This window comes from Tenrec ecaudatus, chromosome 6, assembly GCF_050624435.1.
Source record: "Tenrec ecaudatus isolate mTenEca1 chromosome 6, mTenEca1.hap1, whole genome shotgun sequence".
Taxonomy (NCBI): Eukaryota; Metazoa; Chordata; class Mammalia; order Afrosoricida; family Tenrecidae; genus Tenrec; species Tenrec ecaudatus.
Genome location: NC_134535.1, coordinates 143,774,353 through 143,799,522, shown reverse-complemented (window position 1 = coordinate 143,799,522; position 25,170 = coordinate 143,774,353). Strand labels below are relative to the sequence as shown.

Genomic DNA, 25,170 nt, shown 5'->3' with positions numbered 1-25,170 from the left:
ACACCCCTCAGTGCTGTGCCCTCCCCACGCCCACCCCAGCAGGGGCGCTTATAGGCTCACCCCACTCAACAGTGTGCTGGCTGCCTGCGGAGAAATTGGCTCCCCCCCATCCCCTCAAAGGCTGCGGGACCGTAACTCCACTGTGGCATTTCATCTGGAGCCTGAGCCGATGAGTAACGCATGTGTGAAAACAAGAAACTAATATTCATAATTACTTTACAAGATGACGAACTCGAAGGAAAAACAGCATCTGCCCGCCTCACAGTCACCATCAGGAGGAGGCTCTAAAAAGCATGGCACCTCACCAGAACCTCAAGCTTCATCTAAGCACCCGTGGGTGGGGCCACACTCCACACTGGCCCACTGTAGTCTTCTGCAAGGCCAGACTCGGGGCTTTGGCAGTCACCTTGGGCCTCTTACCTTTCCACACCTCACCAAGGCCCTTCAGCCGGTTTGGCTCGAGCAATGAGTCAGGGGCCTACTGTCGTACAGAAGACCCCTGCTCTCACCTTCTGCCCAGGCTCCCCCGTCCCACTCCCAGCCACTATGTTTCCGCTGAGTGCTTCTCTTCTTCATTTCCCCGGCCTCTAGCTAAATGTAGCGTGGGGCATACCAGCTGTGTGTGCGGACCTCTGAGTGTTACACATGCACACCCACGTAACCCCCCGAGACAGCTACTGACTGAATGATTGGAGATTCAAGTCCACCCATATGTACCTCAGAAGAAAGGCCTGGGACTCCATGTCTGCCAAAGCGGCCATTGAAAACTCTAAACAGGACAGTTCTCCTGTGATACATGTGGTGTCCCCATGTGTCAGAGTTGACTCCACGGCAGGTGGCTTTAGGTAACCACCTGTGTTAGTCTGGGCACATTAGAGAAACAAATCCATAGAAACTCATGTACAAGAAAGAGTTTTATATAAAGGGTAAGTGCGCATCAAGAAAACATCTCAAACCAGTGTTACCCAAACCCACAAGTCCAACATTAACCCATATGTCTGACACCAATCCACAAAGTCCTTCTCCATCTCACAAAATACACGCAATGATGACTGCAGGAGGAAAGCCAAATCAGTGAACCTGTAAGCATCTCAGCACTGGCAGGGGTCTCCACATGGTTGTTCCAGCACCCAGGGCTACATCGGGGTAGATCCATGTGGCTTCTCTTTGGGGATGCCTTGCAGGAAGTGAGCCTTGCCAGCTGAAGCAAGGAACTGGATAAGGCAGCTGCACCCTGGTCCGACCATCAGGAAGCAAGAGACCAGAGAGCTAGAAAGGCGAGGATCACTGAGCCATATATCTCTCCACCCTTCAATTAACCCCACATGTGTTTATCGGCCAGGTTGGCACAATAAACTACCTCAGATAGTTTCTTGTTCATGCATGCATGCACCCTGCTAGGTAGACAACATCTTAAAGCTAGAGATGTTCTAAGATTTTCAGACTCTTATCTGAGTTAGCTCACAACCATGGAGTCAATGCTGACTCATAGCGACGGCCCCTGTGTGTGTCCGAGACGGCTACTCTTTATGGGGGTAGAAAACCCAGTCTTTCTCCCGAAGAGCTGCTGGTGGTTTCAAACTGCTGACCATTCAGATGGAAGCCCATCGTGTAACCACTACAACACCAGGCCTCCCTTGTTTAAATAAAGAATGTTTAAACAGAAAACAAAATGTCACACACTATCACCACCATCGATCAAGCTGAAGGTAAAAACCCATCGTCACTGTATTAACCACAGCTCCTGGTGGCGCCAGGACACGGAGCAGAACTGCCGCATGGGCTTTCTGAGGCCCAAGTCTATCTGCCACGGAACAGCTGGCGGGTTCAAACTGCTATCTCTTTTGGTCACCAAGTCAGTATCTTTTAGTTAGGAGACATACGGATACTTTGAAAAAACTGAGGAAGATACAGTCTCAGAAAAATGGCCAGATGGTTGTAAAAGTCGAACACATATGGCTTATGCAGCTCACCACAATAAACTAGTTCTCCACACTTGGCTTCGCCTGGAAAAAGTCTCTGAATCTGTACACCCGAAAATGGTACCCCGTAATGGAAAACACACGGCCAATGTTTACTTCAATTGACCTTCATCCACAGGAGAGCTCCTGGGCCACCTCAGCCCATGTGGAGCCAAGCACCAGAAACATGGTAGCAGTTTGACAACACTGCAATGCTGAGAAGGACAACGGGGCCCATCCACACTTACGGACAGGCTCTCAGGGGCACTACTCAATGGACATTCCAGCAGGTGACCATTCTGTGCCCATGTGACAAGTCCACAGGCACTGAACTTCATCACTAGCATGGGTAACTACTCACTCATTATTCCGATTCCCATTGAGTGCACTGTGCGTGGGGTCCCACGGGGCTGGGCGGGTGAGAAAACAGGGCCATGCAGGTGGCTTTGAAGGTTGTGCAAGGCCCAAGGACACCTGGCTGGAGGAGTGAGCGGGGGCTGACATCCAACCTAGGCTGTTCTTGCCAAGCCAGGTGCCCTGGCAGCCAGCCACAGGAAAAACGCCCTTTCCCAGTTTGCACAAAGAACCCGGCTTCATTCACCCAGATTCTAGGTTTAAATTTAAGGCCAAGAAGACAAGGTCAAGTCACAAAAAGGTGAGTTTTAGGGCAGAAAAATTTCACCTCAGTGAAGTTGCTATTAGCATATATCATCAAAACACACTAAAGAAAGCCAACAATTTTTTCAAGAGGCAACAAAGGAGAAGGTGTAGATGAAGCAGCATTAAGATATTGAAGGAGGCCGTTGGAAACACTACTTCTACATAGCCATTAGGCCAGAAGGGGCGCTCACCCTTGACCTACCAACTGCAACATCAGGTGGTAATCATGATCCTTATAAATCCGTTTCTCCACAATCGTTTTGAAGCCTGCCCTCTACCCCTGGTGTGTTATTAAAACGGTTTCTTTAAGGACACAGACCAAGGGTCCTACATGCCACGTGCATTCCACACCTGGGTAACCAAGCACCATGTTCTGAGGGAGCCTGGCTGGTGCCTTGACTGACTCGCTTCGGTTAGGTTTTATTAACTTTGCCACTGAAGGCAGAAGACTTTAGGGAACAATAGCTGTAGTGCCTAAAGATTAGAAAATTAAGGCTCCCAAATAACACACCCAGTGCGAACTCCCAGCTGGCTATGTTGTGAGCTTAGATTAAAACTGTAAATATCCTTCCTTCCATCATTCTTTCAACATACATTTATGGGTCATAACTACTCTCGCCCAGGCTGGGAGCCGATTTCCTTTGCACATCTCATTGTCCCATTGATTTTCAAGTGCAACTCTTGGTTTGGAACCACGTCCAAATTATGGCAAGCTGATCATAGGAAAATTACCAACTGCATTCATTTCCTTGAGCAGCGGCATCTGGGCGAACCAACCTCATGCTCTTGGAAGGAGCACTCTTCTGAGCATCACCAGACACCTGTTCCCAGCACAGACCGTCTGTCCCCTCTGCAGGGGCACCATGCCAACGGCCACCCTCCTGTCCTACCTGAATGGTGGTGTTGCCTCCTTCCAGGAGCGCGATGGCCAGGAGAATGCTTTCGTGGAACACGCGGTCACTCGACGCATTCATGATGAGGTCGATGACCAGATTGGAGGCCCCCTCCTTGTCGAGGTGGCACTGAACTTCAGCCAGGCTCATCTCGCCTCTGCTTGTGGAGCTGGAGCTGGGTCCTCCCCCTGGAAGATGGAACACTGTCTTCAATAACCTCTCTTAGCCGCCAACCGCCAGCAGTCTAGACCAGGGGTCAGCAAATTTCAAGACAGAGAAGACAATCCTGGCCCTCACAACAATTTAAAAATGACTCGAGAGCCAGAAATAATATTTTTTACAAACTAATGTCATCACCATTATCTGAACAATCACCTTTAAAATGTTTCGGTTTTACTTAGGAGCCATGTGGACGTACCACAGAAGGCTCGAAAGCCACTGTTTGGTGACTCCTGGTACAGACTGAAGCTTTAGGTGTTCAAGCCTTTGCCTGCATCCCCACTCCTCTTACTCCTGCACACTGCTCCAGAAGGAACATCTTCATCATTAACTGTTAGCTTACACACAGGAAAACACACCGGAAGAGGTGTGGTCACGTGCCCCGCTTGCAGGTAAGAGAGCTAACGTTTGAGGATGAAGAATAGGACTAACAGTCACCCCACCAAGACACCCCCTCCCATTAAAATACCCTGACTCAGTAACAGACACAGTCATGCTACAACTAAACCCCTTATTTGTTCTCCCTTTCGACCCATTCTAAATTTGTTCTTGTTTTTATTTCCTGCTTTTTGATTGAGGGTTTTTCTCTATTTCATTTAATTATTTTGGGGTATATTTACTTATTTTACATATTTTTGTCTATATGAAATCCAGAATAGGCCAATCTATAGAGACAGTAACAGGACTGACAGTTTCTTAAGGTTATGGCAGGGAGGTTGGGGAAAATGAGAAGCTAATTAAAATGAGCACAAGAATGAAGAAAATGTTATAAAACTTATTGTGGTGATGACTGTACAATTCTTTTTTAATATAAGTAGTGGTATGTGATATGTGAGTTATATGTCAATAAAACTGTGAAAAGAAAGAAAAATATGTTTATTTGGGGGCAGAATTTGTCAGAACCTGATGTGCGTTTAAGAGATGACCCATCCCATGGCAGTGGTATAAAAGTAGTCTAGAGCTATCAGTCTAGAGCTCTTTCTAACTAACCCACAACGCATCCTTTTGTGTCACTTATCCGTTCTCGACTTCATTCAAGAGACACTGTTCAACACTGGGGCCCGGGAAGTGCCTTGCCTCAGTGAGTTGACTGAAGCAAGAGGGCACCTGGTGGAATGGGTTGGGCTGTTCAGAAACGACATATTTAGGAAGTTGGTTGTCTTACTGTTGCCAATTGTCATCACTCTCCGGTACATGGGGAGGGGCTGATCCGGTTTAGAACGTGGACAGCGCATCTACCAGCTCTTCCCTCAGAGGTCACGTCAAGTGCCATCTATCTCCCTTCGGCTGCCCAGCCTCATCTCTGCCCTTATATCTCCACAGCACAAGGCAGCGAGTGGGCCATCCATCTGCTCTCCGAAAACTTCCTAAAGCAGAACTCATCTTTAATGCACTTCCCCCTCCAAAGGGTCTCAGGTATCCTTTAGGTGTGATGTTATGGGAGCAACTTCAGAGTGAGGAGGTGTGGGGGGTTTGGGGAGAAGAGTCGAGGTGGTCCTGTCTGCGGTGTGCCCCGAGAGCCACTTCTTCAGTGAAGCCTGCACAGCTCACAAACTGAGAAAGTTGAGACCTGCTGATCTCCGAGGCCCCACTTCCCTAGGAGTTTCCAGGACAAATTCCCTCTGAGTGTTTTTTTTTAAACTCTTGAGTATTTTTGTGCTACCTACAGAACCCATGCAGGGTCTCATGCTGCCTAAGTACCATAGCCATCACACAGGGAATTAGGCAGCTCACATTTGCACTTCAAGTACCATGTAAATGAACTTGACTACAGATTCACCTTAAAACCAATACTATTCATAAGACCCACAGTGCAGCTTAACATGTGTGCAGTTTTTGCCTATGACTGGGTGTAACACGTTTCTGGAACACCTTTCAAGGTCTGATGTAAGCAGTTCTGTACACAGGATTTTCCTTTGGGCAAGCTCCAATCTGGGGGATGCTGATGGGCTTCGGAATGAAAAAACAGGTTCAAACTGCAGAACAGCCAGCCCCACACATCAGTTTCTTCTGCTGGACTGGGGTCTCCATACAAAGCGGTTGCTGAGGAGTTAATTCCAACTCACGGCCACCCCAGGTGATAGGCAGTTAGAGTGGAACTGTGGTCTAGAGAGTTTCAGGGGCTGAGTTCTGGGGAGTAGATAGTCAAGTCTTTCCTCTAAGGTACCTCTACGTGGACTTGAACTTCCAACTGTTGGCACACCAAGAGTGCCTTGGATGATTACAGTACATACCATGCCACGGTCACACAGAAGGAAACTGAGATTAAAAAATGCAGGGCATTTAAGGAAGCACCTGGCACTCCGGAAGTACATAATAAATGACATTTTCCCCAGCCTTGCTGCCAATGTCAGCACTCCTACGTCATGCGAAGAGAGGAGTCCTAATGAGCAGGGAAACCTAGACTGGACGCGTGTTGACCCCAAGGAAGAAGAACTGCTACTCGGGGTTCAGAGGCTATACAGACAGACTTGTCTTTCTCCCTGCCAGTAGCTGGTGGGTTCAAACAGCCGATCTTGTAGTTAACGGTTCAGTGCTCAGCACAGTGTTCCTCCAGGGCTCTTCTATCACAGGAAAACATGAATCAATCAAGCTAATTCAAATATCACCAATAGGGTCGCTATACGGGAAGGAGGGGCAAAAGACTTAGCTAATATCAAATTGTAGGGAAAAGTTATTTTGTAGAGAGTTATTTTTAGACATTATTTTGAAACAGGCCAAAGACAAAACAAGTTGCTAAAAATTATACTGTCCACCCAAACTTGTCTGTTAAGAGAGTTTCAACCCGTTTTGCAGACTCATGAAGCACTGACGTGACACACTGCTAGTTAGCACCCACATGGCCTACCTCCTCCCCCAGGTTTGCTGGGTGCTCCTGGGGACAGTGGGCCATTTCCAAAGCTTGTAAGACTCTCTCTTCTTCCAGAAGGTCTGATGTTTCCATAGTAACGGTTGACCAAAATTTGTCTGAGTGCCTCACCCTTAATTCAAACAGGATAATGAAATCAGGTACTGAATATAATGCATTACAGAGCAATTAATGTTAAAAACAAAACAAACGTCCAGGGTACTCACTTTTCATTGGCCCAGTTTCACTCAGGAGAAATATATATTTATAATAAAATCATTTGGAAACTCTGAAATTAACTTCTTCAACATTTTCTCAGGGAACCTGATAACTTTTTTTGCATTTTCTAAAGCAGCAACTCTTGAATATTGCATATCTTAAGCACTCTCTCACACATTGATAAGGATAAAGATAGAATATTAATATTGAAGAGCCACCACTAAAGACAAAAATCCCTTTAGGGTAAGCCAACGAAACTTAAAGACAAATGGGAAATTTCACAGGTCAGCTTCCACATAGAAACATAAACACATGTAGCTGTTACAACAGGTGTTTATTTCCAAGGTCCTAAGAAAATATCGAGAGAGAAGAGCAATGGAGTATAATATTACAATAAGCTGGAAGTGAACCTTTCTTACATAAATGTCAATGGGCAAAATATCAGAGACAGAACAATACTACTATAAGATAATACTATAAATGAACAAAATATAATACTGTAAATGAATTAGTGATTGACATGTCAAAGAATTGGTCTCACAAGTGAACTGATACGTGTCTGGATTTACTCTGCAGCACTCTGGCTGGAGAAGGTCAATGAGAGGAGGGATGGGTACCAAGGAGACACGACTGGGTATGACTTATAGCTGGTGAGGCTGGGTTATGCGGCGGGTGGGGTTCTCAAAGTTTTCTGAACTTCTTTTTTCTGCATTTGAACTTTGCCATTTTTTTCAAGTGTGAAAAATGTGTCAATGGAATCCTGGGTGCAGATGTAACAACTACTTCCCACAACTTTAACTGAAAGGAAAAATTCTTTCAAAGGTTCATTTTCTCACTGATCCTAGGGTCCACAGACAAGCCAGCACATTGATGTGGGATTTCTGCTCAGTTCTTCCAGTCGTGTCCCCAAGGGACTCTCTAACCACATACCAATCTGTCACCGGTTGCTATCAACTCAAACACATGCTGACCCCATGTGTGTCCGAGTCGAACTTCACTGTACAGGATCGTCAGTGGTTGATTTTTCCGTGGTAGATCCAGGTGAGCTCAAGCTGCCCATCTTCTTACTGGCAGCAAGAGCATCACACTGCCCTCGCACACACCCTAGTGCCCCAGGAGCTCCTCTCAGTCTGTAAGTCAAAGGCTGCATGCATTTCCACCAGCCTATTTCTCAGGGACAAAATAGTACGGCATGGAATTCCTCTGATGCATCATCAAGAGAAAGGTAAGTGAGAAGTCTAGCAGGCACAAGAGGTGCAGAAACATAGCAGGTCCCTAAAATAGAGACTCCCAAGTTTGGAAGGGCCGGCAACTACAACATGAGTTAGTTGGATTCGAAGTGATTTGTTAATAAATTCTAAGAATAGGTGTGGGGACTTCAAGTGAGGTGTTTGCCAACACAAGAGGGGGTATAAAGGAGGGAGAGAGGGAGGGGAGAGAAGCCCAGAAAGCAGGTGACCAGAGGAGAAAGAGGAAGGGCAGAAAACTCACACCAACTGCCAAAATCATGTATGGCCTTTGCTCATTCTTGTATGGTCAAAAACCATGCAAGGACAAATTGGGGTGGGGAGGAAAGAAAGGACAACCTTTAAGTTAAAAATTTCAGGGAAAACACACACACACACACACTCCAAATTTCTCATTCCATCCACGAATCTGTCTCTCTTTGTAGCTTAGCAGAGGAGAGGACTTCTTTGTATCAGCTTATGGAGCTCATCTCTCACCTCAAACCACTGCAAATTCAAACTTTCAACAGTGCTTCCAAAGGCAACCGTAACTTGCAATGTTTTAAGTGGTTTTTTTAATATATAAACTCTTTGTTGGTAGGGGGAAGGTTTCGGGACAATGTTCCTTAATGGCTCTGAGTCTCACATCTTGGTGTAAAGATAGCTTGGGTCCAGCCCCAGGCACCGACACAGCAGTTGCTGGGAGCATGGCGATTTAAAGGCTGGCTTCTTAGCAGAAACAATATTCCAAAGGAATTTTTTTTTAAAGCTTACTAAGGCAAAAGGGGTGGGGGGAGGGGTAGGGGATGCAGGGATAACTCCACGTTGAATTAAAAAAACAAACACACTGCCATTAAGCCAACCCTAATTCCTGATGAGCCTATGCACTACAGAGTATCGCTGAGCCCCCCTGCTCCCCACAGTTTTCTTGGCTATAATCTATATGGAAGCAGATCGCCAGACCTTTCTTCCGAGGTACTGCAGGTAGGATGGTTAGGACTGGCGCACCGACCATTTGTCTCACTCAAGGAGCTGATTTCATTTTTTTAAAACAAGAGGCATCTCCTTATTGGACTTTCAATAAAATAGATTGTGTTTCAACAACAAATCAACAACAGGAAATGCCGGTTGGCAGTAAACCATGCTGATCCTCTAATTGTGTCTCCACACTAACTAGACCCCATGGAGAGGAGGATGGTTGATACGAGCTACAGCCACAGAGGTAGCCAGCCTAGCTATCACAGGACTAGGGGCATCCCAGGGACTGGTAGTCAAGTCAAAGGGAGTGTGGCTGTGACCAGCCCCCATGGGAGGCTCTGAGGGCCGGAGTGTCTGATTAGAGAATCTGGCTCCTGAGGATTGTTTCGTTTGGTTTTTTGCTTTTTATCCTCATGGTTTGGAGAGCAATTGGCAAGGCCCTGGGCAGTAAACAAATGTAAGCAATCAAATGGGCACAAGAAACAGGGGTGCATGCCCCCAGCAGGCAGGTGGCCCCCAGGAAAAGCAATGTCACATTATGCAGCCCTGGTGCCAAACCAGTTACAAAGGGTCTCACACTGCGACTTTGCTTGCTCTTCCATGGGGGCTGGGGGGTGGGAATCCCAGCTGTTACCTTAGCAATGGATGCCTCAAACGGTACACACACTCCCACACGAGAATATCATGAAATGTACTCATTATGGAAAGAGGGGGGCATATGACAAACTTATTTTTTTCCCTTCTTAATTATAAGGCTCTTGCCACACAGTCACCTCACCTTCCTGCTACAAAACATACTGCAAGAAACAAAATGAAAGAAAGTGAAATTTGTTCTTTAAAAATTAAATGAGCTTTGAGACTTTCATGAAAGAATAAAGACTGGGAATATTAGGTACAGAGGGAAAGAAAGAGAAAAGGGATAAGCCTTATTAAAAATTACACACAAGTCTTTAGTATGGACACTTTGGTCCCAGGAAAAGCCAGGTGTCCTGAGCCAGTGGCTTTACTGAGGAGAATCGGACTGCAGAGCAAGCCTTCATAATCACCTGGTTATCAATTACTCAATTGCCCAGGCTGATGGCGACTCACCAGTGTGAGAAATCTGATCGCAGAGGAGAACAAAACAATAAAACAAAGACTTTCTCTAAACACCACTTCTTCAGCTTTCACATTTGGCCATGGAAGCTTTTTATAAAATTAGACTAGGTTTTGTGTCCCCCCCCCCCCCGTTTACACCCACAGTATGCAAACAAATATCAGATGCCTGTCTCCACAGAAACTCCACACATGGAAAAGTCAGAGTTTGGATGTCATGTTAAAACAGTGGAAATCGTGGACCAAGGGGTTCAGGGTAATGAACCCTGGCTTCCAGCCTGCAACTGCACCAGCAAGACTTTCACTCCTCCCTGCTGATGGTGGCTAATGAGCTGTATGGGGCACTGCCAGGTAGCGAACATGGCAGGACACGCAGGAGTGCATACTGTCACAGAGTAGAAGAGGCAAAGTGACCTTTTGGCTCCCCAGCCTCCAGCCACGTGAAAACCACGTGCTTCAGGAAAGATTGCCTCTCTGTAAGGCAGCCTTTCACACCTTAGTCAGCAGGAGCAAGGGAAGTCCTCCATTTACCAAGACCATATATACTCGTATATAAGCTGAGTTTTTCAACACATTTTAAATACAGCTTTTGTGGTAAAATTAGGTGCCTCGGCTGGCTGATATTTGGGTCGGCTTACATTGGAGCATGTACGGTACCTTCTTTCATCTGATTCTTGCTTGTCTGCAACCTCGATTCAATGTTTCCAACGGGAACTTGCTACAACAGAACAGCTAGCGTCCCTTCTCAGTGCTGCGCTGCACTGTGTATGTGTCTAATATACACAGTTCAGTACCACAGCCCCAGGGGATGGGTGCTGCTCTTGTCGGGTGATACAGCAGAGGAGACTGAGGCAGGGGCAGTTTACCTAGCTTGCCCCAATCACAAAATTAGTGTTTGGCAAGCGGAAACTCCAACCCATTTCTAACTCACGAAATTAGTGCTCCAATACCATGTTCCCGGAGAGCTAGGACTGAAACTTGACTGTAAAAATCTAAGCTTCAAATTGAAGACAGGAGGGATGGCTTCGTCCTTTTACCAGCAGTTTCTAAGACACACAGGTTTCCTGGGCAGGAAACACATGAAGGTAGGAACTACAGGCTGGAAGGGCTGGAGTGCCCTGCCCTGCATTCTGCCCAACTGTCTCCTTTTACACATGGAAAAGTCCTAGCACCCAATGAGACGTACACTTTTCCTCTAGTTCCTAAATGCTTCATCTCCCACCCACACCCAGGCCACTATCATGATCCTAATTCTACCATACAAATCCGGCTAGACCAGAGGATGTACACTGGTACAGATAGGAAATGGAAACATAGGGAATCCAGGGTGGATGATAACTTCAGGACCAGTGGTGTGAGTGGCCATACGGGGACTATGGAGGGAGGGTGGGGTGGAAAAGGGGGAACCGATTACAAGGATCTACATGTGACCCCCTCCCTAGGGGACAGACAACAGAAACGTGGGTGAAGGGAGACGTCGGACAGTGTAAGATATGACAAAATAATAATTTATAAATTATCAAGGGTTCATGAGGGAGGGGGAGGGGGGAGCGGGGAGGGAGGCGGGGGAATGAAGAGCTGATGCCAAGGGCTTAAGCGGAGAGCAAATGTTTTGAGAATGATGAGGGCAACGAATGTACAAATGTGCTTTACACAATTGATGGATGTACTGATTGTGATGAGTTGTAAGAGCCCCCAATTAAAAAAAAGTTTTAGCCCCATCTCTAGCATATTGGTAAATGCTCCAAAAAGCAGAACACCTGACTGACTATCTTTCAAAAATAGGTGAACATGAAAATTCATGTTGGTCCACATGAGATGTACATATGGAATCCATCTAGAACATGCTTTAGCAATGCATCCTCAGTGCCTTAAGAAAGCACCTACCCTTCCGTCTAGGAATAACCCTCTAAAAATCCATCCACACACACACACAAGCGTGTGCTCATTTCCTGTCATAGGGGGAAACTTATAGCAAAATTTAAAACTTAAGCAGCTGTTCACTTTCAAAGAAAATGCTCGGCTACATTAACTAGAGAAAGAGAAAAAAAAGCAGTACTCTTAACATAATCTCCATGACAAAACATGAATGTGTCTGTTGGCCCCTCTGTGAGAAAAGTGGACAGAAGGAGAAATTTAAATGTTAGCTACTGGGCAGAGTAATGGCAAGCTTTTTTTTTTCATTATACTTTCCTGGATTTTATCAATTATCTGTAACGATCATCAGTTACTTACAGGAAAAAAAAGTGTCCCCTAGTTTGCATGCGTGGAAAGCCGCTATAGACAAGAAAGCACATGAAAAGCTTCATTGTTCATTACGTGGAGATTGGCTTGGCGGAGTTTTCTGATCACATGTAAACAGCAAGTAGAATTTCCAGGTTGTTTCATTTCCATAAATGACTGTGATTGGTCCTCAGCCAATTCATGCTTTAATGATCGCCCCAATCAAAGAGAAGTCATCTTTAAATCACAGGGTGGGGGAGGAGGGAGGAGGGCAGGTAAGGGTGCCAGGGTCATCAGTTCCAATACTCGAGACTACGTACCCTTTTATGGTCTTCCAGCTGCCTCAGTGGCGGACTTGGTTCAAGCTCCTGCTAAGCATGTAGAAATTCCATTTTCAGTATGACACTATCATCTTCAGCATCAGTCATGAGCAAAATGCATCAAGAGCGAGTGTACAGCAATGACTTACAGGTTTTGGTTTCCAGACACAGACTAGCACTTGTTGCCAGAGAGCCATCTTTGACTCATGGAGGCCCCACGTGCAGCACAACAGGATGGTCCTCCGCAGTGCTGTCTGTGGCTGTGTTTCACAACTAGATCCCCAGGCCTTTGTTTTGAGCCACCTCGGGGTTGACTTGAACTGCCAACCTTGTGGTTAGCGGCCAAGTGCATGAACCATTTGCACTTCTCATTTTCTTTAGGTACTCTTCTTTTATTAAAAATCCTGGCCTCTGCCAGTGCCTTATTTTATATGAGCAGGCACGTGACTTTCTGCCAGCATGATTTTTGGCAAAGATGGTGAGACGGGAGTTGTACATACCTTTCCTTTCCCTTCAGAAGGGGTTACAGTGCAGGACTCACCCAGGCAGGCCCTTGTGAGTCACTCATGCATTACTACACAGCACATGCAAGCGGGAGAGGGGCAGGGGAGACACCGAGACACACACTGCCGAGCACACACGCACAACCTGGGTCGCCAGCACTCTAACCAAGGGTGCACACTAAGAAGTGCTCAGGTTATGCCATGAGACACTAATGGGCATTCAGCCTTTGCTACCTGACACCATGCTTGTGTTGCAGGTTAAGAGCTCCAATCTTGGCTTTCAAATAAAGGAGATGTCGCCCTTGCTTTAACTATGGCGGGTCCCAAGCAATGCGGACCCTCAGGAGCAACCCTCCCTAAACAGCTTCTGCATCCTCATCAATGCTAGTCCCTTGTTTAACAAGTGTGGTGAGCAAGGGGAAGAACAGAGCTACATCAAATGACAATTTTATAGCCGCTTTCTCCCAAACGAGACTTCTAGAACTTTGAAACGATGCTCTCCCTGCACAAGACCGAGATGGAGTGTAGATAATCACACCCACTGTCAGGTCCACCCTGGCCGATGGCCAACCCTGATGCATGCCCAGACAATACGCTGCGCAGTCCTGTGCCATCTCCCTCCCGGCCGGTTTGGGGTCAGACTGTTGTGATCTGCTGCGTTTCTACTGGCTGGGCTTCAGGAGGTTGCCAAGCCTTTCTTGTCTCAGTCTGCATCAGAACAACCTGCAAACCACCACGTGCAGGTGATGGGCACTATCCAGGAGGTGCCCTAGCTGGTAAGTGAGCTTCTGACTTAAATTGACTGAGCATTTTAAGATGGAGACAGGCAGTTTTGCATGAAGACTTGGCAAGCTTTCATTTGAGGGGTTCCTTAGGTTGAGCCCCAGCTGCTCAGTCACCATCCTGCACTAGAGCCTTCTCTTACACACACCACCCGGGAGAGCTTCCACAACGACTGTCCAGGCACTCTACCAGGACAATCGAGAAGCACCCTTATTTGCCAGCCTGGCAAACGCAGGTGAGCATCAACACACCTCTGTGGAGTTCTCTGCATCCGGAGCAGGGGGCAGCTAGTTGGAAGTAAAAGGAAGCACATTAGTTACAGTCCTCATGTCCAGTGAGCCCGAGACCAACACCCACGGACACAACACTGAGGGAAGACCAAAGACGAGGGGGCTGCATCACCAGCCCAAGTGGGCATGGGCAATGCCGCCGAGGAGAGACTGCCTCTTTTACACAAACTGAATGTGGTTGTGCTGGAAGACTGACTGGGAGGGGAAACACAATTGAAACAAGGAAAGAAACAAAGTTCTGTACTACGCACCCAAAAGGAAATACAACTAAAAATCATGAGGTGTCGATGGGATCAGGTTTCAGGTATCAAAAGATCCAAAACAAACAATACTGATGAGAAAGAAGGGAGTTGGAGTGGAGACCCAAAGCCCATCTGTAGACAATTGGACATCCTTCCATTGAAGGGTCACAAGGAAGGGACGATTCAACCAGGGTGCAGTACAGCACCAATGACACACACATCATTTCTCTAGTTCCCGAATGCTTCCTCCCGCTGACTACCATGCCCCAGTTCTACCTGACAAATCAGGCTAGACTAGTGTAAAAGCATTAGTACAGATAAGAGCTCTGGACACATGGAATTCAGGACAGAGAAAGCCTCAGGAATAGAGTGGGAGTAGTGATATCATGAGAGTAGGTGGATGGTGGGGGAGAAGGGGGAAAAACAGAGAACCCATCACAAGGTTGGAGATAAAGCCCCCCCCAAGGGAATGAATAACAAAACGAAGGGTGAAGGGAGACAATGGACTGTAAGACACAAAATAACATTAATTAATCAAGGATTCACAAGGGTGGGAGGTGGGGGGAGGGTGTGGAAAAAGAAAAGCTGATACCAAGAGCTCAAGTAGAAAGAAAATGTTTTGGAAATGTTGATGGCAATATGTACAAGTGTGGCTAATACGACTGAATGATAGATTATTCCAAGATTTTTAAGAGCCCCCCCCATAAAATGATTAATATAAATACAATTTTAAAAGGGTCCCCACAGAAGCAGCTGCACACATTTGTGCATCTGCAGAGGACTCCAGCTCCAGGAGGAAAGGAGGGGCGAGGATGGCAACAGGGCCGCAGGCGCATTCCAGTGGGGGTGATGGTGGGGGCCCAAGCCTGGTCCTTCCTGAGGGTTGGGTCTGCCATCCTCTTGGCTTCTGGCTGTACACCTCGCCCTTGTGTAATAGGTTGAGGCTGGAGGTTCAGACTCAGAGGATGAAGCAGCTCCCCCAGCATCTCTGGGAGAGAGCAGAGCCCTGGTCAGCGGCCACTTAGCTGGTTATTGCCTCACCTGTGTGTTACCGGCAGTGCATTACCCAACCCCAGTGCAGCCAAAAGTCACTGACAGGCCCCTCCACAGTTCACCCCACCTTCCAGTTTCATTAGTTCCAACTCCTACAGGAAACGGGGTTGGGGGTGAGAAGCGTCCTTGGGCAGTGAGAATGATTAATGCATTCAGCTGCTAACCCAAAGTTTGAGGTTCAAGTCCACTCTGAGGCACTTCGGAAGGAAGGGCTGACGATCTACTTCTGAAAATCAGTCCATAGTAAATCTTTTGGAGCACAGTTCCACTCCATCAAACATGGGGTGGCCATGAGTCAGAGTCGCCCAGGTGACAGCTTTACAGGAGAGGAGGGGCTTCAGAGGAAATATAAGGGATATGAGAGGGTGCACATGGAGGCTCAAAGGGCTCAAAGGTGGCCAATAAGAAACTGACTGTTCCAGGGGGAAGGAGGGCCCTTTAGCAGACCTCCAAAACCTACCCTGGGCACTGATGTCAGACCAAGCTGCTAGGCCCTGCCCCGCTGTCCTAGACAAAGTCACGCACCCACGACATGGCTGCCTGGTTCAGAGGTGAAGGCTGGGCTCCAGGAATGAAGCCAAGGCACATGCCGCAGCTTGTGACCTTGATCTCCTACAACTGCACCCAGCGTGCAGGGCAGGTTCGGGTCATCTGCGAGATTAAGTGGGCTCTCTGTCCTGCTCAGCACTACCTTCTGGTGGCCTGATCCTTGAGGTGAAAGAAAATGCTGACCATGAACTTGATAGGATGCAACCCAGTATTTGTCTTTTCTTCCCCGCCCCTCATACCACCCCCACCCCACCCCACCCCCATTACAATGAGGATACAACCAGATTTCCTCAGGTACAAAAATTAGGTTTATTTGCCATAGAAAATGAGGCAGAAATTCAGGGGTGTTCACTTGATGCTACAGAGGGCCCTTCCTACCTGTGCCACCCCCCCACCCCCATCCTCATCTCTATGAGACTCAGAATTGAGTTCCCTGCACTGGGCAGTAGTGCTAGCAGGGGCTCCGGTGAACCCAGTAAAGGAAAAACTGCACTTGGTTCTAAGGATTTTACAGATTACATAAATAATTTTGGGATGCAAGCATGTATTTTAGTTTATCTGTACATGTTTTAGGCTAAAGAATTAAAACTGCTTTGAGGATTGTGCACACACACACACACATTTCTTAGCCACTCTGAAACTAGCGACTGTTGCTATTTGTAAGCTTGTGTTAAAGGTTGGCATCCTCCTCAAACTGCTGTTATACTTGCTTTAAAATTATTTCAACTTTAAAGGCAATAGTTAAATCTATACTATTTTATTTTCCTGTGAAATTTTCATGAGCCCATCTGAGACCGCAAAGCATGCTTGTCTTCAGGAATCACAGCCTCTCTAGCAGGGTGACTCTGGAGCAGGACAGAAAAACCAAGAGCCTGCCAGGCATTACCAGCCGTGGCTCACTTGAGTTCTTACTCTGCTCCTGTGTGACCTTGAGCCAGTGCCTAAACCTCTCTGGACTCACACCAATTCCTTCCAGATAAAATATTAAGTGAGTCATGCCTTGTCTATTTCCAGCAGACTTTATACCATGATATCAAACCAGGTAAGTTCTTAAAGAATGTAACCTGTTGGGGCATAAGCTAGTTTCAAGTATAGAACAGGCCAATCCCTGTTGGTTCATTTGATAAAGCAACTAACAGCAACACTAGAGCTCCCCCCAAGGAGGGATTCAGCTGTACTTCCTGGAGGATGAGCGTCTCTGATGAACGTATGTGCCATTTAAAATTATATAGGCGTATGTATAAGCTATAGACACAGTCAACACATGAATGCTGCACCTAATATCCAAAGCAAATAACAATGCCTAGTAAATGAAAGAGCTGAGCCTTATGGAGCAATATCTGATGATTTTTTTGCCAAAATATTTGTGTGTTTTTTTTTCACAGCTACTCAGTGGAGTCACCAGAGAGTTTCGGAGGTACAGACTGCGCTGGGTGATGCGCTCAGAGGAAGGGACACCACAGTGACTGTCTATAAATTTTGAGGCACTGTTTCACCAAAATTTTTATTTGTTAATAAACATGCCCCTATAGCGAACTATAATACAAAAATATTTTTCATAATCCCAGCTTATATCAATATATGTACCAGGCTAAAACTCTGTGCTGATTTACTATTTGAACTCTCTAACAGGTCTCAGTCAGAGTTGTCTGTCAGTATGACCCAGTTACAGTGATGTGTTAGGTTATGTGGTTTTTCGGTCATATGCTAAAAGCATGGGATGTTGCTTTGATTGTGGCTAGTGTTTTCATAAGGGTGGGTTTTGTCAAATCTCCCAATGGTTTAGCTCCAGTATTGTGGCAATTAGTATTAGTGACCCTGTATCAATAACTTCTTTTGAGAATTAAGCAGTGGGTAGAAAAATGAGAGAAAAAAAACACAAGGTCCTCTACTCAATTACTAATACTTTGTAACTAATAATGTCATTAAATACAAAAATATTTTTAAAGCAATTTTGCTTTTGGTATTTATATAACCTAAGAATTCTGGCCTTTAAGTAATTTTTGACCATTTTTAACCTATGTTAGTATGATTAAATAGGATAAGAAACATTACAAGGGGTCCTGGATGGTCTGGTACTAGAGGAGTGCCATGGGGTAGAGGACAGGTTTCCATGAGTGACTGTCCTGGGTGACCCTGACCCCATAACTGCCATGAGGTGCAGCCTGCCCTGATCATGCATTAAGGAAGGTTGTTTTGAGTAGGTGGATTATATGTCTTGTATTCTCCGGCCTTACTCCCAAATCAGTCCCAAGTCTGTGTGCTGACTCTTCTAATCAGGGTGAAGGCTCCCAGGCCAACAGGCGATCAGCACTGTTCTGAGGCTGCCTACTTTCAGATTTGGAAACCAACTATTGCCTCTTCTTACCCACTGCTCTCTGTTCTCCCTGGTGCTTCAGTCAAGGCTGGCAGAATCAAACACGGAGCATTCCAAACAACTAGTTTTGAGCCTGACATGCAAACTAAATCTCCAGTCACTGACTCTAAAAAGAGTCCATCCAGATGAGGCCACAAGCCAGCACAGGCTAACGGTGGCCTTCCACCAGTGCGAACGTCCATGCGAGACCACCACTGCCATGGAGGCGTTCTGACTCATGGCAACCCCAGTGGTGCAGGGCATAACCGAACCTGATACAATTTACATGACTGTGACCCTTTGAAAGCCAATGGCCAGGCCTTTCTTTTGACGTGCCTCTGCTGAATCACTTATCCCCCACCCACCCACCTGTACCCCCAGGGGACTCCATGTACCACTCCCCACCCCCCTGGACTCCTAAGGACATGAAAACATACTACAAATATAACTCACTTCCATCTTAACTAGTGGTGAGCTTCTGCTATATAATTGGAGTATATGAAACTCTGCCATTTTCAATTAATAAGAAGTGGCCTACAGAGTCCTATGGCTACTATTTCTGATGTCTGCATCACATCCCGTCCCTTTACCCATGACTCTGTCCCTTTGCTGCACTGTGTGCCAGCACAGATATGATTTTTGTTTTTCATATGGATCCCCGCTCTCCTTCTCAGCTTCCAGAATTTTCCTTTAGGATCAGAAGTCTCTCGGGAACCGCTTCTGGCAGAGTGGAGTTAAAGACATGTAATTATGTGATAGATCTGGTCCTCCACACAGCAAGGAGCTAGTCTCTGCAGTGACCTCACACACTGGGGGCCCAGAGGCAGAACACCCTTGCAGCCAATGGGCTGCAGACCCATGCCAGGCCCAGGCCTTCACCAGCCTGAAAATCCATGCTGAGAAGCAGAAAGCTTGAAAGGAAACAGAGCGACCATAGGCATTATCGAGCATTTCAGAACAGTTTTAAATCTCCCCATCTGCCGAGACAATGTCCTTCACTGACTACACGGGCTTTGAGAGACAAAACAAGTCAACAGCGTTTTCACCCAGGGCTGGATTTTCACATATTATATTAATTATATTTCAGGCTCATCTACTCAGGAGGAACATTTTTTTCTCTTTTTCACCCAAGACGTTTGGACTTGACTACAGCAGGCAGTTTTTGGTTGTTATGGAATAAGCTCAGGACTTAAAAAAAAAAAAAAAGCCCTCTGCGGAGCGAGAGTCTGCAATGGCTTCTGTGGCTGCCAGTGTCTAACAGTAAACAGCCCCACTGCATTTGTTGGCAATTGCTGCTGAAGGTCACACATCAGCAGTGAGCCTAAATTCCAGGAAAAAAAAAACAAACCCAGCTCTTATGTAACTGCAGCCTGAATGTTGGCAGCTGTCCAACTCGGCAGTTCACAGAAAAGTGAAAAAGTAGGGCACCTCCGCCCTGGATTGGACGTCCTGAGAACGCCCCCTGAAGGTGAGAAGGTGTATTCTGTGCTTCTCTTCGGGTTCCTGCCAGCCCCTTGCCTCTCGGTTTTACAGAAGGCCTGCCAGGGCATCCCTTTTCTTGGGGAAAACCAAGTCCCTGCTGTTGAGTTGATTCCAACTTAAAGTGCCCCTTTGTAGGGCTTCCAGGCTGTAAATCTACAGGGGTGGCGAGCCTCATCCCTCTCCCGGGCATGGCTGATGGGGCTGAATAGCCACTCTTGCGGCTGTTCACAGTTCAGCACCTGTGACCCACTGCACCCCAGGGCTGCTCCGTGTTGAAGAAGCAGCTCCTGATGGGAGAAGCTGGGGTGTCCAAACAGCAGGCTGCAGCCACCCTGAACGACGGGAGGTGCCCGTTGGGCTTTCTGTGTTGGAGGCCGGGGAAGTAAACGAAGGGTAATCACTAGCTGCCCCTAGTAATACTGGATTTCAAGGTTTCAACTGGTAGTGATTAAAGAGGCTTTCATCGCTAACACGAGGACATTAGACATGACCACGGAACCACAGTACACACTTTTTACACACAACTTGGCTTTCCAAAGTCACGTGCACAAAAACACGGTGGGCCACCACCACCCACCCCCGCTGTCTGAGTGGCCACCTGCCGACATCATCCCTCTCCCAGCATAACCCGCCAGTCCAGAAACGCTGCTCTCTGTTCGGAAGCATGGCAGCCTGGGCGTATCAGAGGGAAACTACTCCATGAACTCAGGTCTTTCGCTGGAGGTGCCTCTGGGTGGACTCAAACCTGTAGCCTAAGCAGAGGGGTTGCACCATGCAGGGACGCCAGTTTAGAAAAGAGATTCGTGAGCAGTACCTGTTGCTGCCACCAGCCCGAGTTTCCTGATCTTGCCATGCAAGTGAAAGTTCCCTGGGCACCGTGTTCATCTCCTTTCTAACACATCCCCCGGTTTTCACTTTATGTTCGTTTGACTCTGTGTCCCTCTCCCCCACACAACTGCACGTTCCAGAACGCAGGCCCCATGCCTGTGGGGGACACAACTATCCCCAAAGCCCTGAGTGCCGAGTCTTGGATGTCACAGGCATTGTTGTCCCCACCCACAGGAATGTCTTTGGCATCAACCAGTGTCAGCTTAGAGCCCAAAATGGGGAGCTATGGAAGCTCTTAGGGTTGTCAGAAACGTTTTGTGTCTTGATGTGGGTGGTGGATGCACAGGCGCCCACGTAGGACACAATTCATCAAGCTAAAGGCGGGGCAGAAAGGACACTACTGCAAGCTGTTCTTGTTTGTCCTTCACCTCATCTGTGCCACCACCCCTAAAAAACAAAACCAGAAAAGGTGAAATCGGGAGGTAAGGAAGGAGACACTACCACTTTACTTGCCACCCCCCTCCTCTTCCTGGTTTCAGAAGCAATCGTTCCAGAAGACAGGTGGGGCGGCCCCGCAGCATGCGCGGTGCCTGCACGGAATCTCTGGTTTTGTCCTCATTTCACCTGCCTTCCTGAGCTTCCCGACAGGGACTGAGCAGTGTTATGCCGTTTCGCTCCTGGCACCTCCTCTCCTCTCCTCTCCCTCTCTCAGGTGCCACTGGCCTTCCTCCCTCATCAACAAGCAGGGGCCCTTCCCCACCAGGGGTCAAGGGGGCACCCAAGATGGCTCGCGGTGTCTGAGGGCTCTTTGCCATCATGTTTGGCATTCAGAACACTGCCCACCATGTGGGTGCGCGGCCTTGCCAGCATGAACTCCTTCGGTCTCTGCGGCGCTCCAGCTGTGGGCTGCTGGCTCCAGGAGCACATGCAGACAGAAATGCTTGTGGGAGAAGAAACCGCAGCAACTGCGTAGTTTCCAGAACAGCCATGGTGATGGAGGACAAGCAGGCATCTCTGCTGAAGGCTGCAGCGCATCCAAGAGCCCTCGCGCTGAGGGACAGGGCTTTGGTGTCCCAGGGCTTTGACTGTTGCTAAGGGTAACAATGAGGAGGGGATCCACAGTTGCTTCCTCAGGGAATTTTCAAAGAATCCAAGTGACTGCCAGAACATTCTCCTTTTACAAACAGACAGTATTCAATTTCCTAGAGGATAATTATAAACACACCTGCTCCAACTGTGGAATCTTCCCATAAGCAAGCAATCAACTCCCAGCCAGGAGACCCAAGTTCTATCTTGAGCAAACAAACACATCAACTGATTACTAGGGTGCAAACCAGTGTTATTAATAGCCATGCAGACTCTATTCCGATTAGGAAAGGCTTTCCTTTTCCACCTTAGTTTGTTCTTAAGCAACGAGAAATGTACCCTCAATATTTCACATTCGTTGAGTCTGCCAGGCATTTACACTTCGGATAGGAAAAGGATGCCAGTGTGTACACTGAACACGTGTCTCAGTTCTCTAGAGCAGCTATACTAGAAATGCCGCCATGGTGGGGCTTTAATAAACAGCTATGTATTTTTCCACAGTTAGGAGGCTAGAAGTCTGAATCCAGGGACTGGCTTTAAGAGAAGGCTTCTCTCTGCCTCGGCTCAGAGGGAATCTTTGTTTCTTTTTCTGCTCTTCCACTGCTGGGGGATCTTCACCTGGCTGGGTCTCTCTTTTGCCCCATTCTGCTGCTGGCTAGTTTATACCTCAGATATCTCAAAAGAGATCGAGTCAAGATACACCGTAGACAATAGGTCCCCCAGCTTAGTTGGCCTATTGTCCATTTTCAGAGGATGAAAATTTACTCACAGCCCCAACAATGAAACTTTTTTATCCTAAAGCCTGTGTGTCTCAACCTTCCCAATGCCGTGACCCTTTATACAGTTCCTCATGTTGCGGTGACCCCCCAACCATAACATTATTTTTGTTGCTAAAAATTAATTTTGTTGCTACTTCATAACTATAATTTTACTCCTGTTATGAATCGGGCGACCCCTGTGAAAGGGTCGTTCGACCCCCAAAGGGGCTGAGACCCACGGGTTGCGGACCGTTGCTATAGACCATAACCCAGAATAGGGCGCAGACATCTGTGTTTGCACCCCCCTACCCTGCCCCCAGTGTCCCCAGAATGCTATTTATGACTTTGGGGAACCAGGCCCTATACTAATCCTGCCCAATGCACATAACAAAAAAAACCCATATCCAAATGGGAGTTTAACCCTTAGCATAGAATTAAGAATTCCTAACTCCTCTTCTTAGACGGCACGGAAGGTTCTTGTCATCTTCTATTAGAAGCAGCATGGCCTCCATTCCAGTTCATGGCTAACTAACATAAGGAAAAGTCTGAGTTTGCAGAATTTGCTGCAATAGATCAATCATCAAGTACACACAGGAGCTGAGGAGCGAGGATTAGTCTGAATTTAGCAACGTGCAAGATGTGCAGGCCAGGAGCAGTCACCTCATCTCTGTGAGCGTCATTTCCAAGCCCAACCTATTCCCACTCCATTGATTTCTATTTTAACGGTTTATGTGTCTCCATTATGTCTTAGTATTTCTGGTGTCAGGGTGGCAAGCATTGAGTGGACATGATATCCTATCTGGTAGCTGTGTCCTGCCCCAAAGAAGGCATTCTTAGTTCGCCTATCAAAACAAAGCAGCAGGAGAGCAAAGAATAAAACAAACAACTCACTGCCATCAAGTCGATTCTGAATCAGAGCAACTGTATAGGACAGAGTAGAACTGTCCCTGTGGGCTCCTGCGGCTATAAAGTCTTTATGGAAGCAAACATCCTCTTCTTTCTTCCCCTAAGCAACTGGGGCTGGTGAGTTTGAACCACTGACCTTGCTGTTAGCAGTCCAATGCAGAACCCACTATTGCCTCCAGGGCTCCGTAGACCAACGAAAAGTGAATTTTAAGACTCATATAAAATTCTTTCTCTGACCTGTTCAATCTGCCAACCAATCAAGCAATCTCAATTATGTACAGTCTTCATTCCCAAATCAACTAACAGAAACGCTCTGGGGCCATTCACCTAGCAACGCATCCTGAAACCACGAAAAGGAATGTTGACGTGCATTCAGCAAAGAGGTGATACAAATCGAAGTGAAACGTATGTGAAGCCTGAGAACAGAAACCATGGAATTAGGTTGCCATGTTTGGATCTAGAGTCAAAGCTATGGAGTACATCCCCGGTCCCATGGGTGGGCTGCAGCTGGGCATCTCAGAATCCACAGTGCACTTGGGCAGCGGTCTGTAAGACCATTCACACTCAGGATGTGTTGGCCTGCAGCACAGTGTAGCAGCGTTTCTGCTACCGCTGAACTGGCCCAGGGCAACATACAGATACACGCTACGCAAGCCAGTTTCAGAGCTGTGACCGGCCACAACCACAAATTCAGCTGAGATTCTAGACAGGGACTGGTTGAAATCTCTCTCCAGCCGCAGCTGGGATCTCAGAGGGCACACAGAGCAAACACACGCACGGGAAATGCCAACACAGACAGGCCTGGGAGGTATGCCAGGGAGTCACACACGAGGAGACACTGTGGAGACCAGAGGACCAGGAGAGGGTCACGGGCACACCACCATGGGACATTAAGAAACAAAGGAAATTAGGACCTCAGCATTATCCAATTCATCAAGGGAAATTAGCTGGAAGAGAAAAAAGAAGGGGAGAAAAAAGAGGAGAGGTTAGGAAGCCAGCCGAGCGTTATAACTGTCTCACACACATATCTATATGTACATATCTATTCTTGGCTCTCTCCGGTTACAGCATCGTTCAGTGGTGACCAGCTACCTAAAGGGCTCAGGAGGCACACAGGGACATCCGAGAGCAGAAGTTTTCAGTAGGACAAAGAGGCGGGAGGCAGCTACATAGCGGAACCCCAGGCCCAGCACTGCGCCCTCACGCTCTCCCACAGGCACAAAGAAAACTCACCGGCTATTGAGCAAGAGCAGTGTCCCACACAAGGGCCATCTTTCTTGAGAAGAGGGTGAGACAACTAAAGGAGCCACTGAGAATAGGGCAAGGTCTTCCTTTCCTCCAGTTTTTGATTCCATGGTAGTCCGAAATGCAGGCTGCCCTACAGTTGGGCTACATCAGAGGCAGCTTCTACTGCAGACAGTACTAAGGCCGGCACAGAAACCACTGTCCTTGTTCTAGGCCGTCAAGTGGACTCCAACTCAAAGCAGCATCCAAGGATTAGAAACCTAATCCTGCTGCTGCTGGCGAGGAAAGGAAGCCACGTTCTTCCCCTATGGTGACTCGTGCTTAGTAACAAGTAAAGGGATTGTCTAGCCTCAAGTCCAAGAAAAACAAGCGAACAAGGTCTGATCACAATGATGCTTGTTTAGGGAAGAGACGGGTGATTCTCACCTCATGTTCATTATGTATCAC

The 25,170-nt window shown here is 47.3% G+C and overlaps 1 protein-coding gene across 1 annotated transcript in view; it reads right to left on the bottom strand.

The window, feature by feature from the left end:
• ITPR1 (inositol 1,4,5-trisphosphate receptor type 1) overlaps positions 1–25,170 on the bottom strand; it is a 411,705-nt gene that overhangs the window by 132,265 nt on the left and 254,270 nt on the right. Inside the window, exons 40-41 of the mRNA XM_075552323.1 lie at positions 6,582–6,714; positions 3,512–3,702 (exon numbers count right to left, since the gene is read on the bottom strand). Coding sequence (XP_075408438.1) covers positions 3,512–3,702; positions 6,582–6,714 — 324 coding nt within the window. The remainder of the gene's footprint in view (positions 1–3,511; positions 3,703–6,581; positions 6,715–25,170) is intronic.